Raw genomic sequence first — 16,609 nt, 5'->3', positions numbered from 1 at the left:
TAAGAAACGGATCCCACCTGGGGCCAGTCTCTGCGCCTCCAACGCCCAGCCAAGTTCTTGTGTCTGCACCTCCAGCAAACAGCGTGACCTTTCGAGCCTGGGCATGGCACCACATCCTCGCAGGGGCACACCAGCCTCTCCTTGAGGGACACTATCATTAGTGGCAATGCATCAGGGACCCTGCAGATTGCCCAGACCAGGTCCTACCCCTCCATTTCCTAGACAGTAGACCTAGGGAGTGTGACATTCCTGGGCCTGTGTCCTCATGTTAAATGGGATAATAAAAGTACCTACCTAGTGGGGTCGTCCAAAGGGTCTTTAGTGAGTGAGGATGTCCCGCCCAAGCCCTGGCAGTGAGGTGGCCACTGTGGCTGCCAGGGGAGGTATACTCACAGGGCCCTGCCGGTGACCCCGGCCCGCTCTCCTCAGACAGACCCAGTCCCTCTCCGGAGGAAGCGTGGGCTCTGCGCAGAGCAAGAGGGACACCGGGACCTACAGACATACGTCTGACAATCAATTATTTTACCTTAAACATTTTATTTGAAGTTGATAAATATGGATGCCTGTTAATTCACTAGTTCTATTAGAGCTTTCACTCAGGAACTCAGCAGAGGAACAAAAACTGTTAAGAGCGAAGAGACCCCCTTCCCTGACGGGCGGCCCTGTGATGCAGAGCCACCCGCGGTTCCTGGGTCAGGGCCATCAGGGCCACCTGCTCCGTGACTCTCCTGGCTTATTGCGCACAACCAACACGTACACAGCTGAGGCAGGAAGAAGGGAAGGGCCACCACTGGTCTGCCTTCCAATCAGGAGAAACAGCAGACTCAATGCCAGGCCATGCGAGGCTGGGGACATTAGCAGGAGCAAAACAGCCAAGGCCAGTCCCGTGGAGCCAGGCCAAGAAAACGGTGGTGCAGACCTGGGGGCCAGGCCCAGGCAGCAGTCGGTGCGGTATGTGGCAGAGCTGGAAGAGTCACACACGTCACCGGACTTGCTGTCTCCCAAGGGGTGGGGCCCACCCCCAGAGGTGGGGCCCCAGGGCTGGGCTGGAGTCAGACCCAGAGCAGGAGCGTGGTCCCAGCTGTGGCCCTGGGCAAGGCCTTCCCTCCCCTCACCTGACAGCACGCGGCCCACCAGGTTAAGTGGCTGGGAGGTTAAGTTTACATGTAAACAATAAGTTAAGAATGCCTCCCCTACCTGACCAGGCGGTGGCTCAGTGGATAGAGCATCGGACTAGGACGCAGAGGACCCAGGTTCAAGACCCCGAGGTCACCAGCTTGAGCGCAGGCTCATCTGATTTGAGCAAAAGTCCACCAGCTTGAGCCCAAGGTCGCTGGCTTGAGCAAGGGGTTAGTCGATGGGCTGTAGCCCCACGGTCAAGGCACATATGAGAAAGCAATCAATGAACAACTAAAGTGTCCAACGAAAAACTGATGATTGATGCTTCTCATCTCTCTCCATTCTTGTCTGTCTGTCCCTATCTATCCCTCTCTGACTCTTTCTGTCTCTGTAGAAAAAAAAGAAAAGAATGCCTCTGTCCAAATAAAATAGCCACTGACTACATGGGGTGATTTTAGTGAATTTTAATTAAAAATAAATAGAATATGAGGCGTCAATTGTACCAGCCACACTTCACGCGCTCACCAGCCACAGCTGGCCGGTGGCTGTCACACTGCACAGCACAGATGTAAATATATTTCTATTGCTGCAGAAAGCTCTGCTGAAAGATGTTGGTTTGGATGGTTCCTGGCACGCTCTCCGCGCCACGCAAGTGTGAGCTGTCGGCATGCACCCAGGCCCAGCACCAGCCTGGACACAGAGCAGGTGTTTAACAATTATTTATTGACAAAAAAAACCCACCAAAAAACAAAAACTATTCCAAATTCCCGGCTTAAACCACCCCCTCGCACACACACCACACGGTTTGACTCCACACCAGGTCTGCACAGTAGAGACGCTGTCCGGGTCCCCCCCTCCCTGCCCAGCCGCAGAGGGCGGGGCCTAGTAGAAATCCTCCAGGTCAGAGTCTAGGTCTGTGCCCTGCTGGTTCTGAATCTGACTCTGCTTCCTGTAGAGAGAGGCCACCTGGGGAGAGAGGGGCAGCGGGCAGTCAGAGCCAGGGACTGCCCACTGCCCGCATTCTGGGCCAGTGCCCACCTCTCCAAGGAACTGGTCCGGCCAAGCAAGCCCAGCCCACGCCCTCCGAGTGCCTCACCTGGGCACTGGTGGTGGCCTCCTCCGGCTTCTTGTCTTCACGAACGCGCATTAACCGAGGGAAGCGAAGGGAGATCCCCTTCTCACTGTCCACCTGGGGAGGCGGGAGATGATGGGACCCTCCTATGGTCCAGCCCTCAGTCCTCACTTACAACTCCTTATCAGTCTTCTCCCTACTCCTGCAGCTCTGGCCTCAGTTTCCCGATCCATACAATGGGACTAAGCAACAGGTTGTTGTAAGGATTAAATTGGGTAATCAAGACCTTGGGACCGTAGCTTACACATGATAAATACTTAAGAAATGCCAGCTTTGACAGTTGTTACTTATGCTGCTATTTACTCTTGGGGCCGAGAGGCAGAACAGCAGAGTCAGACTGTGAGGTCCAATCCCAGCTCCTAACCCCCAGGAGCTGAGAGACCCAGGGCCAGCTGCTTAAGGCCCCTGAGGCTCTATTTCCCCTTCTGTAAAATGGGGCTGTTCAGTGTTTTTGAGAGGAGTAAGTGCGTGCACACTGTGTCCTTATTAAATAAGTGCTTACTGGCGCAATGCCCGCTGCACGGGTTGCTCCCATCACCAGTTACCGGCGGACCCTGACTTCATGAGTGAGAAGATTAAAAAGAAAACATCTAAAATACAGCCTTTAAATGAAAATCTGCTTCTAATCAGAATAGCATCTGCTAGATTTTGAAGGATCAGAAGAAATCTCAAAAGAAGCACATTTAAATGTGAGACCCAGGGTCCTGAGGGAGGAGCTCAGGGCCGCCGGCCGGCGCCGGTCCCCAGGGGTGCTTTCCCGGTGCTCGACCTCAGCTGGTGTTGAGAACTGAACTACTAGTGCGAGAGGAATTTTAAAACTTGGTAGTGGCCCCGGCCAGTTGGCACAGCAATAGAGTGTCAGCCTGGCATGTGAAAGTCCTGGGTTCAATTTCCGGTCAGGACCCAGGAGAAGTGACCACCTCTCTCTTTTTCAGGCCTCCCCCTTCTCTCTCTCTCTCTTTCTCTCTCCTCTTCCTGCAGCCATGGCTGGAAGGGTTCGAGCAAGTTGGCTTCAGGCACTGAGGATGGCTCCATGGCCTCATCTCAGTCGCTGAAATAGCTCAGTTGCCGAGCAACAGAGCAGTGGCACCAGATGGGCAGAGCATCACTGGTTAGGGGGCTTGCTGAGTGGATCCCAGTTAGGGTGCATGCAGGAGTCTGTCTCTGCCTCCCCACCTCTCACTTAATAAATAAATAAATAAATTTTTTAATTAAAAAAAACTTGGTAGCATGAAAATTACAGTTGAGAAAGAAATGCAACAGGATGTGTCATAAGTTTTTACTTAAGAGAACTGTCTTCAAAATTTGGGAGCCAAGTGTAAGATTACGATAGGAAATGGAGCAATTTCATTGTTTTCTTTCTACTCTAGAATATTTCTCTTTAAAAAAAAAAAAGTGAGACTTTTGGTCCTGTTATCTGACACCTAAATAAAATGCAAGCTTGAGTTTTCCCAGTCATCACCCAGGAAGGGCAGACATCCCAGGGTCCCCTCCCCACTCCATCTGACATGCCTTTGGAGGGTGGCCCCAGGCCCCGGTCACTCACCAGGCCCCGGGCAGCGGGGTAGATGGGGGAGAGGGAGAGATCGGCACACTTGACCTCCCACACGGTGCTGGGCTCCAGCCAGTGGTCAGGAGCCATGGCCCCATCTGCCCGGACGTAGGAGCGCGGGGTGGGCAGCACCAGGGCCTGTAGGGAGCAGCAGAAGGTGGAAGAGAGGGTCTTGGGACTCAGAGTCAAGGCTGAGAGTTGTCAAGTTGGGAAGTGAAGTAAATAGGGGAAGACAAAGACAAAGACACTCCTTGAAGTACAAAGCCAGGCATGAGAGGTGGGGAGAAATGGGAGCAGGGGGGAAATGAAAGACAGAGACCGTGGAGCTGACACAAGAAACTAAAGACTAACAGAAGTACATAGAGAGAGGGGCAGAGACCCAGAGAGAGACAGAGAGAGAACCAAAGAATGGACAGAAACAGAACCAGAGACACCAACACACAGAAAGATAGTCACACCCAAAACACCTGTGACCATGACCACAAACACTAATTAGTAGGGACTCAACAAGCACCCTAAGGATTAACTCGGAGAACCTCCAACAACGCTGTGTCCCGTGACTGCTCCCACCCCCGTGTGGCTGAGGCACCGAGCTCAGGAGATGAGGCTCCCTGACGGCCATCACTGGCCGGTGGCCAGCACCGCTGGGACTTGAACCTGAACACCCGGCTCCAAGGCTGGCTCCACTGCCCACTGCCCTGTCTGCACCGAGCCCCAGGACAGTGGAGGCCAGGCGCCCCGAGCATACAAAGAGCATGCGGTAAGGGCAGAGAGCCCACACTGCTCACCTGGAGGCTCTGGTGATGTCCCTCTAGCTCCTCATCACTGAAGCCAGTTCCAAGCTGTAGGGAGGACGGAGCAGGTCAGAGGCCGGGCACTGCCTCCCTGCTCCTGCCATTCAGGACCCAAGTCTGCGCGCTGCAGCCCCACCCCGCTCCAGCCTCCCAGGAAACCCGGTGCTGAGCATCCAGCCAACCCTCGCAGACCTGGAGGGGGAATGAGCACCCTGGCCACAGCCTCTGCTCCTGCTGTCTCCCTGGCCCAGGAAGTCACTCCCTTGGGACCCTGACATCCCACCTGCCCCATAACTGGCTGTCATATCCAAACTTAATACTACCAAGAGTTTTCTTCCCCACACCAAAATAGGGCTGAAAAACACTCCTCAGTGTTAACAAAATAGCTAGATGGACAACTTCAAACTACTGATATAAAATGGCAACAGGAAGCCCTTCTGTACCGAGCCTTAAAATATTCTCACTTTTGGTCCCAGCAACAGCTCCTGCCAAAAACTATTTTAAGTAAATAATGTAAAATGGTGACTGACTGGTGGCCACCGATAGTCGTGACTGTAAAATCACTTCTACCACGGACGATGAGCTGATGCGTGTGCGGTAATGACTTATTCCTCAGAACAAAGCCGCAACCACCACTGTCCAACGGCAGGCACTGGTCCGGGAGACGCGCGCGGCTGCCTGAAAACTCTCATAGACACACTCAGGTCATGTTTATGAAAGTCCTAAAAGCCCTGAATGGCAGGTGAAAACCCTCTAACATTTCTTATCACAATATGGACACATCTTACAGCACTGAAAATATAGTACTTATAGGGAGAAAAGCAAGAAAGAGAATCACTTGTATAGAAGGATCACAATTTTGGAAAAATTAAACATTCCCTTAAATGTGACCACTAATTGCCTCTGGGTAATGGAATTGTGATATCTTAGTGTGTCTGTGACAAAAACCCAAATTTCTTAGGTCAACAATGTGTGCAGCTTTAAACAAAATAAGAAACCCCTATTTCCCAGGCCCGCTTGCAGGGGGTGGGCAACATAACGGAAGCAGAAGCTGCAGGCTAAAGCTGATTCCAGCAGCCAACCCGCCCCAGGCCCTCCCAGACTGAGGGGCCACGTCCGCTGCGGCTGCGTCAGCCTAGCACCCAGCACCTTGCATATGGCCTGGAACTCCTCACTCTCCTCGTCGTAGGAGGCCAGCAGGAAGCCCCCGTAGCGGCCAGCCCGCTTCCCCCGGCCCAGGTAGGCGCCAATCACCACAAGGTCCAGGGTGTCACCCACGCCATCCAGGTAGTCCTTCTTCAGCTGGGAGGAAGTAAGGCAGGAGATGAGGGGGAGTGGCGTGTAATCGGTGGGTGGAGGAGAGACCGGGCTGGGTCTGAGATTTCCCACAAAGACCGAGGTTGGCCGCCATGAAAAGGGACAGGGAATGGGCTTCCAGGCTGAAAGAGCAGATGGGAAAGAGGCAATGGCAATGAAAAGGGCAGGTGAGCCTGAGGGGCCCGGCTGGACAGCAAGACCTGGGGTCAGCCTGGATTCCCCCTTCCGCTCAGCCCAGAGACACGTTCCATTCACTCCTCACACAGAATATTTATCCACTCATTCCAGAAACATAAAGTAAGCGCCAACTGTGTGCCAGGAAGTTCAGCTCCGGAGATGCACAGCAACTACTTCCTAAGACAAGAAAGGTTGGTGCCCTCATAGCTCTTCCAATCTGGGAAGGGTGAGACCACAGACAACTCGTAAGTACAAGAGAGCCTGGCCTGTGGTGGCACAGTGGATAAAGCGTTGGCCTGAGACGCTGAGGTCGCAGGTTAGAGACCCTGGGCTTGCCTGGTCAAGGCACAGACAACAAGCAAGCAAAGAACTCAAGCGAAGCAACTAGGAGTTGATACTTCTCGCTCCCCGTCTCTACTCACTCTCTGTAAAATCAATAACAAAATCTTAAAAATAAATAAATAAATATAAGAGAGACCTCGCTGGCAGGCCTGGCCAGCTCCACTGCGGACCCCTCCGGTGAAGTCCTCTTGCCCCTCCTGTCCTCTCCCTCATCCCTGCCAGACTACGGCCTCCTGCCCACATGCTCCTGCCTCTGCTCAGCTCCCCTGACACCTGTCATCATCCACAGAGCAGCCAGAGGACCTGTGCAAAGTGACAACCAGACCACATGTCTTCCTGCTTGAAACCTCTGCTGGTTTCATGAAGCCCTTAGAGGAAGGCCAGGTTTTATTTCACCACAGCCCCCACCGCACGTGACCTGGGAGCTGCTCTCCACCTGACCTCACCTCACAGCTCACTCGCCTTGCTCCCTGTATGTACCAAGCTTGTCTCTGCCTTAGGGCCTTTGCACTTGCTGCTCAACCTGCCTGGATGGCTGACCTTTCCTATCATCTATCTGTGTCTTGACCCAAGTGTTGCCTCTACAGAGGCTTTGTCCACTTTCCCTCACTGGCCCTGAGCTGACTTCTTCACAGCGCTCATTTCTACCTGACTTGATCTCCCTTGTGTCCTGGCTGACCTGCTCGCCCAGTATAGAAGGCAGGCTCAGGAAGAAGAGAAACCACATCTGGCTTGCCCACTGCGGCCTGCAGGGCACTTAATCGGGGCGCTTCTCACTCAATTCCTGGAGAATTCATTACAAGGAGCTGCAGAGGAAGAAGGCCCAAGGGGAGCTACAAAGGGAGGCAGAGGGGTCAAGAAAAGACTCCTGAGCTCACACAGGGTCATGACTGGGGACTCAAAGTCTACAGCCCGTTCGGAAAAGACCTCCAGCTCCAGGGCTTAGTGGGGAGGCTGGAAGGGGACAGAGTCACCTTGAGCCAGTTGTGTGATCTCTTGGCGATCTCGTAGGTGGCATCGACATCCAGGGTTTTCACCATCAGTCCCTCACAGGAGTCTGAAGGAGACACAGAGCAGTCTGGTGAGGCTGGGGCTCACAGCAGCCAGTGCTAGGTGGCAGGCAGGACTCGGAATGAGCAGGGATCACAGCCAATCACAGGCAGGCTCCAGACCGCAATGGGGAGGGAAAAGGTGCCCTGACCTTTCACCGACTGCTCCAAGAACTCAGCGATCTGGTCCATGTCCTTGGTCTCCAGAGAGGTGGCGAAGACAAACTCGCCCTCTATCTCCATGAAGTTCTCCCGGAGCAGCTGCCGGCGTCGAGAAAGGGGCTCGCGAACCAGGGACTGAGGGGGCAGATGAGAGAAGAAGCGACGTCACTGTGGAAGAAAAGAGGAGAGGCCCGAAACAGGAAGCAGCTGGGTCCCAGGTAGCTAAGGAAAGCCTCAAGAAGCAAGACCCACGCTGACATAAGGGTTCTGAGAAGGTAAGTGCAGAAAGGCCAGCGGCAAGGGCGCTAGAGACGTAGATTCTGGTGACCTTGGGAGCGTAAGACCGGGAGCCGCGGCCCTGCCCTGCTAGAGCTTGAATGATCCTCGAAACTAAGACTATGGTTCGTTTTTAACATCGGTCGAATACAAGCACCAAGCAGCCCATGATCAGTAGATTATAACGCAGACATGCTTCTGAGAGGCTATTTTATGTTACTGCACAGGATGACAATCTTATCCTGTAAAGAACCAAATTTTATTATCTCCTCAGCTGTGCAACTCCACCTTCATCAGACAGGCGCTGACCACCCTGCAGGACAGAAGGCAGCTGAGTGTACGGACCGCCCAGGCTGGGACAGTGGAGGAGCTAACCCCAGTGCTGTCCCCAGGCACGTGGCACGACCACGTGTTCAACTTTACAGTTTCGGAGCCACGTTAAAAAAGAAATAGGTAAACTATCAGATTAATTTTAATAATACCTTTTATTTAATCCAATGTCTAAAATATTATCATGTTAACAGATGATCAATATAAGATTAATAAGGTAGGGGCCTGGCCAGTTGGCTCAGTAGTAGAGCATCGGCCCCTCGTGTGGACGTTCCAGGTTCAATTCCTGGTCAGGGCACATAGAAGTGACCATCTGCTTCTCTGCCCCTCCCCCTTCTCTCTCTCTTTTCTCCTGCTGCCATGGCTCAATGCCTATTGCCCATAGGTCTGAAAAGGTACCCCAACTCACTGGTCAGTGGGGGGCAAGCTGTCACTGCTCAGCTACCAGACCATCAAACATTATCTGGGAAGAAGATGGTGATGGCGGCTAATATTATCAAATGCTTCCCCTGGCCACTGCGCTCAGGCCCATGCCTGCCGCTCAGCCTGCCTATATCAGTCAGAGCAGGTGCTGCCATCAGCGCTTCATTATGCACGAGAAACCGAGGCACAGAGGCTGAGTTGGGCAGAGCCAGGATACGGAAGCACATGGCCTGGCTACAGATCCTTAACCTGTCCCAACCCCGGGGCAGCGAGTCGCACGATTCTCTCCCAGAATCCTTTCACGTTCTTGAAGCATATTGAGAACCCTCTCCAAAGACCTTCTGTGCATGTCAGTTACCTCTCCTGATATTTACCATGCTAGTGGTAGTTATACACATATTCATACAGACCATATGAAAAGTGAGGAATCTCAAAGACATTAATTCATTTTAAAAAAATAATAAACCCAACATTTTTACCAAGCATGTCTACATTTTTTTAAAAATTGGTGGAAAGAGGGCCATTATTTTACATTTCTGCAACTTCCTTAACATCTGGCTCAACCCAGACTGGAGGCTCACTCACATCTGCCTCCATACTCAGACGGCTGCACCACATGAAAAAAACCCATCTCTTATGACGAGCGGTTGGAAAGGGAGGGCCTCCCAGGCCCCTAAAGGGTCCTTGGACCATACTTTAAGAACTCTTGGCCAAGTGTAGCCTCCCAACTCAGTGACACGGCAGTGAGAAATGAAACTCAGAACCACTGGCTCCCACACTCATACCTCGGCTGCCCCCAGAAATAAAGCCAAACTCACTTCTCCATTGAGGTAGATGAGGTCGAAGGCGTACAGACACACCTGCACCTGGATCTCCGCTGCGTCCACCTCCTGAGTGGGGGCAGAGGAGAGAGTGGGGGTGGGGAAAGGTGAGCTGGGGCCTGGCTGGGCTGGCTGACCCCACCCATCACACCCGAGGCGGACACTATTGTCACCTACTCTCTCCCCTGCTCCCCACTAACAGGCTGCACGCCTGGAGGGTGGCGATGATGCCAGCCCCACACTGAATGGTGCTGGCTCCCATTCCCCTTTGCCAGGCATTTTTCTCTCAGCCTCTCCTGCAGCTAATGGTGGTAACATGACACAGTTCTGGCCAATGAGAATAAAGTTTGCTGGGGTGCAGGTTGTGGGGGCTCCTGGAACAGACCTCTCATAATAAAACAGAGATGCAAGAAAATAGTTCTTCCCCCTTTTTCCTTGGCACGCTGGGGAAGAGGATTCAATTGAGCTGTGGCAGCCATATTGCAAAAGGCTGAGAGAACTGCACCATGACACTGATGCTCTGGGGCCCGGGCAGGACTGGGAGGAAAGTGCAGGAATATGGGACCACGCAGGAGGGAAGGGGGGCTGAGGCTACCTTGCGCTTGCGGGTGGTGAGCACTTGGAAGGGCTGGATCTGCTTCTTCTCCCGGTCCCAGGCCACCGCTTCTGTGTCCAGGATGAAAGATGTAACCGACGGGCGTTTCACCTAAAAATGGAAGGGGTAAGCCCAGGGCTGGTGACAGGAGGATGAGGCCAGAAGATAGACATGGGGAAATAAATGTCCTTTCCCAGCTATTGCTCTGAAGGTCCAGTGATAAGGTGATACCAAACTCAAAGGGACACCAATCAACAGACCCAATAACCCCCACTGCATTGAGCTGGCTGGGACGAGCCTCGGTGCCCTGCAGCAGCAACTGCAGCCCTGCGAAGTGGAGGTGGGGGACAGACACCCACCTTGGGGATGCGACTGATGATGTCAGGGTACTTTCCAGTATTATCTTCCTGATTCCTGCTGAAGACCTTCACCTCCCCACCTTCTAGAACATGGATCTTTGACAGCGGGGGAGGGGAGAGGAAGTCAGAGCCCAGTCCACCCCAGGAAGCCCCTCCTTTCTCTTGTGACCCCACGTTCACTGGCAGAAGGCCCCAGAAGCTCCGGAGGAACTGGTTCAGGGACCTGAACAAGTCATCTTTTGAACAGCTCCCCCCTCCACCTTGTTCCTCACCACCCCAATCTCCCCATCCCCCGTCAGCATAGGCTCTTGCTATGAGTGTGTATACTGATTTGTCTGGATGCTGGTATGCTCTAATATCCCGGGCTTACTGTTAACTTTATTGTTTTAATCCAGTCTGGTTACAGCGCTCAAGCAGAGCTACAGCTACACCGTCTTATATGTGTGCTGACACAAGAAATAGTCATGTTGGATAAAATATACACATGACTTAAAACATGTATGTATGCATATTTTAAGTCACTGTCACTATTGTGAATCACTTTGTTTCTCATATTCTGAAGATCCAGAGACAGAGCGCCACCCAGCCACAGGCCATGAACAGGGACACAGTCCCAGGACAGAGGGGCACACAGGCATCCTTACAGCCCCGACAGGACACATGCTTATGTAACTGCACCGAACAGCATGTGGGTGTCTGTTACGATTAACACACCCACAGGCAGTGCACGAGCACAGCCAACATTTCCTGAGCTCTCACTGCTGTGGGTCAAGAATTTTTATGGTATTACCAAATAAAATCGATTTTCAGAGAAGCCAGCGAGGGGGTCAACATTGCACCCATTGCACAGAGGCGAGAACTAAGCCCTGAGACATGTGGGTCAGGCAGGCAGTCTGCAAAGTGGGGGTCTGACTGCCCTGCGCCCCTGCCCTCTAGCCCTATCCTTTCTGCTGAAAGGATCCGGTCACCCCCATACCTGTGCCCTCTGTCCATCGTATTTGTATTCGCAGGTGAAAGCTGCCTGTTCGAAGCGCTTCAGGACCTCACTGACACCCCGGGTGGGGCGGGCCAACATTGGCTTCAGGGGCACCCCTGGGAAAAGAAGCAGGAGGCAGAGTTAGGGAAAACAGGCAGAAACCACGAATCATGCGGACTGCCAAATACACACACAAGCGATGTGTGTGGGGTCTGGGACACACCCTCAAAAGGCATCTGGCTGTCCCCTCTCTTTCCCTCATCTCAAAATCAAGAATGGAGATACAAGCCACGTGTTATTACACACATTTAGGGTGACAACCTTGGGATGACACACTGACAAGATAGAAGAAAACGAGGTCCCTAGGTGATCCCTGGAGCGTAACCCAGTGCCCTCCCTGGTCACCAGTTTTCTTCTGGATGTGTGTGAGAGGCAGGTCCTGTCTCGCCCGACCCACTGCCCACAGGTACCTAGACTACACCTGATCTAGTGCAGAGAGGGTGCTCCCAGGAGGAAAGGAACAGGTCTGAGCACCAGGGAACAAGACAAAGAAGATCCTGCAGGTTCTTAGGGGCACCTAAAAGGGGGCACCATCAGAGCCACCCTGAAGGGCGGGGAGCCTGAAGGCGGGCCGGCCCCAGCTCCCACGACCCTGGAGCTGTGCACTGGGTGAGGCTGTGGTCAGACCTCTGAGGGCCCACCCGGGACAGCCAGTACCTGGGCTCAGCCTGCAGTGCTCCGGGAGCTGCTCCAGGCCGTGCTCCAGCAGCGCCGGGATGATTCGCTCCAGGTCGGGGACCTCGCTGGGGTTGGGAGCGGAGAACAGGATGGGAGGTGTCTCTCCAGGGTGCCAAAGGCAGGCAGCCTGGAAACTGCGCTCTGGCTGTTAAGAGCCACCTCTACCTGCTGTCACTTTGTCCCTGGGTCAGCTCCCATCTATTCCTGACTCCCCCCGTCACCTTGCCTCTGCTGTCTCTGTCCTGGTTCCCACTCCGTGTCACCATACATCACTCTGACTCTGTCTTACTCGGTCTGAGCTCGGCCATCAACCCCCATTTGTCATCTTGAAACCAGTGACTGTCCACCTGGATTACCTGTTAGAAGCACTCAAGGTTGTTAAAATAATAATAATAATAATAATAATAATAGTATTTGTTCCAGGCTGGGCTCCCCCTCCGGAAGACACTGATCTCACTCGTCTGGGTGGGCCTGAGGGCAAGTCTGTGATCCCCCAGCGCAGGCAGCCCTGAAACCTGTGCCCGGGCCAGCAGGATTGCACAGCTGCTCACTGCCTTGTGCCCGGCTCTTGCGGCCCTGTCCTGGGGCAGGTGGCCATGGGCACGTGTGGAATTGCTGGTTGGCGCTCCTGCCACTGCCACTCTCTGGGCGGTCACTGTCTCACCCGTTGCAGACAAGGTCCCTGCACATGGCTCTCCCTGGAGCCCTGTCCTTCCACGTATGCTGACCCCTCGCTGTGAGCGTCACCAGCCCTCCATGGCTTTCCCGTCTGTGCAGTCCCATCTACCGCTCTCACCTGCTGTCAACATGTCTCTTTGCCTCTTCCTGTCCCTGACCTTTCTGTCTGCCACATTCCTGATCTTTGTCACCATCCAGTGCCCAGAACCAATCTTGTCTAGGTCACCACCCTGTGCTCTGTCTCCAGCCCCATGATGGTCACTAATGCCTGCCAGCTACTGCCCCCGCCACATCACCCATGGCCCCTCCAGTTCCCCTGGTCCCTCACGCCGCCACGGCGCCCGGATCTCACCAGAATGTCTGCTTCAGGATCATGCCTTGCTCCTCCAGCCACGTCTTTCTGGCTTCTGCTGTCTTGCCCTTCCCAGCATCCACCACGGCCAGGGGGAATTCTATGACAGGACCCACCAGAAGAGGCTCTGGGATGGCCTGAACCCACCAGCCACCCTGGGCCCACAGCAGCGTGCTGCAGACAAGGCACGTACACTCAGCGTGGGACACCTTCAGGGAAGGCACGTGGAGCAGCAGCAGGAGGCAAAACCAGCTGGGGGAGGGGGGGTGGCTTCAGAGAAGGGAAGCCCAGTTAACTCTAGGGGTGTGTATGGAGACCCCATGGGGACTCACCTTGGCCTGGGGGTGTGAGGCTCACGGCCTGGGCAAGGGCGGCCAGCACCGACTGTTCTGCCAGCCCGAGGCGCAGCCGTCCACTCAGGGCTCTGGGAGAGAGCAAGCAAGGGGCAGTGGACCGGTCCACACCGGTTCAATCCTTCCTTCTACACCAGCGGTCCCCAAACTTTTTACAGAAGGGGCCAGTTCACTGTCCCTCAGACCGCTGGAGGGTCACCACATACATGCTCCTCTCACTGACCACAAATGAAAGAGGTGCCCCTTCCAGAAGTGCGGCGGGGGGCCGGATAAATGGCCTCAGGGGTCTCACATACCTCGACCCTTTGTAGACACACTCCTCAAAAACCAGAACACCTACAGAGCCAGAGGGGCTCAAGACATCACACAGCCCCACTTAACAGGAAAGGAAACTGAGGCAGCCAGTAAGTCACAACACTGGCACTTCCTGGAGGCAGAGCCATCTCTCACAGGTGTTCTAACCTTTCATCTCATCGGACAGTTGTAGCTCGGGGAGGGAGCAGGGAGGCACAGCCTGAAACCGGATACAGCCTGCCCCAGTGGCACCCAGGAATGAGACGGTCAAGGACCTGCCACGGGCACGGGCCTTGCTCTGAGCCAGTGACCTCAAGCGTGAGGCTTACCCTCCCTATGCCTCGATCTCCCCTTCTATAAACTGGGTGAGGATAACAGGGCCTGCCACACAGAGCTGCAGGGAGGCACTGAAGGGATGAAGCTCATGGCACAAAGCAGGGCACCTGAGAAATGACCCAGGATGCCAATGGTGCTGTTTTCACTGTCATGGCAACCATCTGGCTGCCACAAACAGCAAGCTCAGGCCAAGGCAGATATCATTAATCAATCACAGTGCTCTACCAATCAGCCCTGGACCCTCCTCTAGGCAGGACTACCAAGGAGGGGGAGCTGGCCCGTGAGACAGACCTATGTCCCCATTCCACCTGCAGGGTCTGGCTCCTTGTTCATGCTGCTCTCAAGGAAGGGGCTCCAGGCACTAGCAGGGGTTCCTGCCACCCCGCCTCAGAGGCCTGCACACTCACCTGGCAATAAACCGGGCTTCGCAGTGGCGGCAGGCAACAAAGAGGCCTTTGATGACGTCGATCTTCTTGGCTGTGGACTGAAGAGGGGGCAGAGGAGTGGTCAGGGCCTGGAGTGAAGGGAGGGGACCACACCTCCTCCTGCCATCCAGCTGCCTGGGGAACTGCCAACCTTGGAAAACCTGCACCCCCTCACTGCACCCCACTCCCTTTATTCAGCAAATAATTATTGAGTCTTATCACGTGGCAGGCACTAGAGCCAGTTCCCCAATCAAGCCAAAGGAAATAGCAGCTCTGTATCCCCCACAGAACTGAAGTGACCCGCCCCAGTCTAACCGGAAGCCCTCATGCCACAGGCATGGCTTTGGGAGCCAAGGCAGAGTGTGGGGTCTAGGCTCCGGGGCAAGCTGCCCTGTCCCACTCACAGCACTGCCAGTGAGCCAGGCGATGTCTCGGAATTTGCTGAAGACCCCCACAGCGGTGAGGGCGGGCGGGGGCAGCATGAGTCTCTGGGTGCTGCGGCTGTTCTCAGCCACCAGCCCCACGTCGCCCTTCTCAGCTGCCTCAGCCCGGACAGACTCGAGCTGCCGACCTTGGGGGTCAGAAGGTAGGAAGCAGGGTGAGGAGCGTGGCTGCCTGTCGTCTTCCTCTGCAGCCTGGATGCATTCCCTCCAGCAACGCATGTTCACAGCAGGCCCCCGACTCCCCATTCCTGATGCCCACCCACTTGTTGAAATGGCTCTTTAAACATCTGTCTCCCGTTACATCGGGTATAAGAGGACCAACAGACATTCACATGCAGCAAGGTAAGTGGTTGGATGAACATGTCTCCGCCAGGAGAAATGCCCAAGGTGGCGCTTTCATGGTGTAGACGGGATTCAAATCCACGGGGTAGGGTGAGATCAGCAGAGAGCAAGTGTAGACAGAGAAGCAGCCAAGGGACCCTTTGCTTGTCCCCTAGTCGATTGGGAACACCCTCCAGCAGTGACCAATAGGTTCTTGTCTAGCAGTGCCACCGGGCAAGGCCACTCTGCCCTTCTGTGCCCAGTCCTGAGCGCTTAGTGCTAAGGTCCTTTGTGTCACTTCTATTCTGAAAAATGCTGAGGTGGTAAAGCCTCCTGTCACTGTCATTGTGATACAATATCCTAAGTCTAACACACGCAAGGACAGAGGAAGATCATTCACACACACTCCGTCTCTGGCTGCACGGCTGCTGTGCTGGAAGACGTGAGAAGACAGAATGAGTGGCCTGGCCTCGCGCCTGTATGTGGGACCGCACACAAAGGGCAGCGACAAGTGTGAACCTTCAGTTGTGCACGATGTGGAGATGTGCGCTGCCGATGCGAACAGCGTCTCCAAACTGGGGCCAACTCTCAACCAACCTGGGGCTGCGCGGGCCCCGGGGCCACAACAGGTCACTTGAGAGTGAGCGCTACTGTGCTGGGACATGGGTTCCCACTCCTCGGGGGCCCACAGACACAGGCCGAGGCTGTGACATACTTCCCCTGAATGTGCCAGCCCCTCGCCAGTGTCCTGTCCTGGTGGGGGTTCCATCATCCACCGAGTCATGAAGCAAGACGCCCGACCCCCAGAGCCTGAAGGGTCCTTTGTGCCCCCATTGGTCCCCACTCCTGCCCTCTCCCCAGCCCCCTGCAGTCCTAGCTCCAGCTCTTCTTTCCCCTGGACCTTCACCCCACCTCCTCCCTGGACTCCTAGTTTCCTGTCCACCCACAGGAGCTCAGAACTGCCCCTGCCGCTCGCCCACACACAATCCTTCTGTGGCCCACCAACTCCCTCGAAGCAACACCAAGCACCAGACGCCCCCACAGGCATCACCCCCTGCACACATCCCCGCCTCTCCGTAAGCCCTGAGGTCCAGCCCTGCAGGCTACCCGCTCCACACCCACCTCCCCTGGGTACCCTGCTCTATGGTCAGTCCTTTAGGGCCTTGGCTGCATCCCTAAGCCCCAACCTTCAGGCCCGCCCCCAAATCCTGGGCTTCTTGCTTGCTTCTTGCCTGTGGCATCCTT

The 16,609-nt window shown here is 54.7% G+C and overlaps 1 protein-coding gene across 4 annotated transcripts in view; it reads right to left on the bottom strand.

Annotated features, from left to right (window-relative positions):
* Positions 1–1,568: 1,568 nt before the first annotated feature.
* The window catches only part of LIG1 (DNA ligase 1), a 36,913-nt gene continuing 21,872 nt past the window's right edge, over positions 1,569–16,609 (bottom strand). For all 4 annotated transcript variants that reach the window (XM_066271665.1, XM_066271664.1, XM_066271668.1 and 1 more), the window contains 16 exons: positions 15,005–15,171; positions 14,583–14,659; positions 13,525–13,616; positions 13,193–13,292; positions 12,142–12,227; positions 11,425–11,540; positions 10,449–10,544; positions 10,090–10,200; positions 9,492–9,563; positions 7,635–7,779; positions 7,408–7,490; positions 5,747–5,899; positions 4,592–4,645; positions 3,798–3,941; positions 2,216–2,308; positions 1,569–2,085 (listed from right to left, as the gene is read on the bottom strand). In XM_066271665.1, the coding sequence (XP_066127762.1) occupies positions 2,002–2,085; positions 2,216–2,308; positions 3,798–3,941; positions 4,592–4,645; positions 5,747–5,899; positions 7,408–7,490; positions 7,635–7,779; positions 9,492–9,563; positions 10,090–10,200; positions 10,449–10,544; positions 11,425–11,540; positions 12,142–12,227; positions 13,193–13,292; positions 13,525–13,616; positions 14,583–14,659; positions 15,005–15,171 (1,673 nt within the window). In that variant the 3' untranslated portion in view covers positions 1,569–2,001. The remainder of the gene's footprint in view (positions 2,086–2,215; positions 2,309–3,797; positions 3,942–4,591; positions 4,646–5,746; positions 5,900–7,407; positions 7,491–7,634; positions 7,780–9,491; positions 9,564–10,089; positions 10,201–10,448; positions 10,545–11,424; positions 11,541–12,141; positions 12,228–13,192; positions 13,293–13,524; positions 13,617–14,582; positions 14,660–15,004; positions 15,172–16,609) is intronic.

Source organism: Saccopteryx bilineata, chromosome 3, assembly GCF_036850765.1.
Source record: "Saccopteryx bilineata isolate mSacBil1 chromosome 3, mSacBil1_pri_phased_curated, whole genome shotgun sequence".
Taxonomy (NCBI): Eukaryota; Metazoa; Chordata; class Mammalia; order Chiroptera; family Emballonuridae; genus Saccopteryx; species Saccopteryx bilineata.
This window is presented reverse-complemented; position numbering and strand designations above follow the sequence as displayed.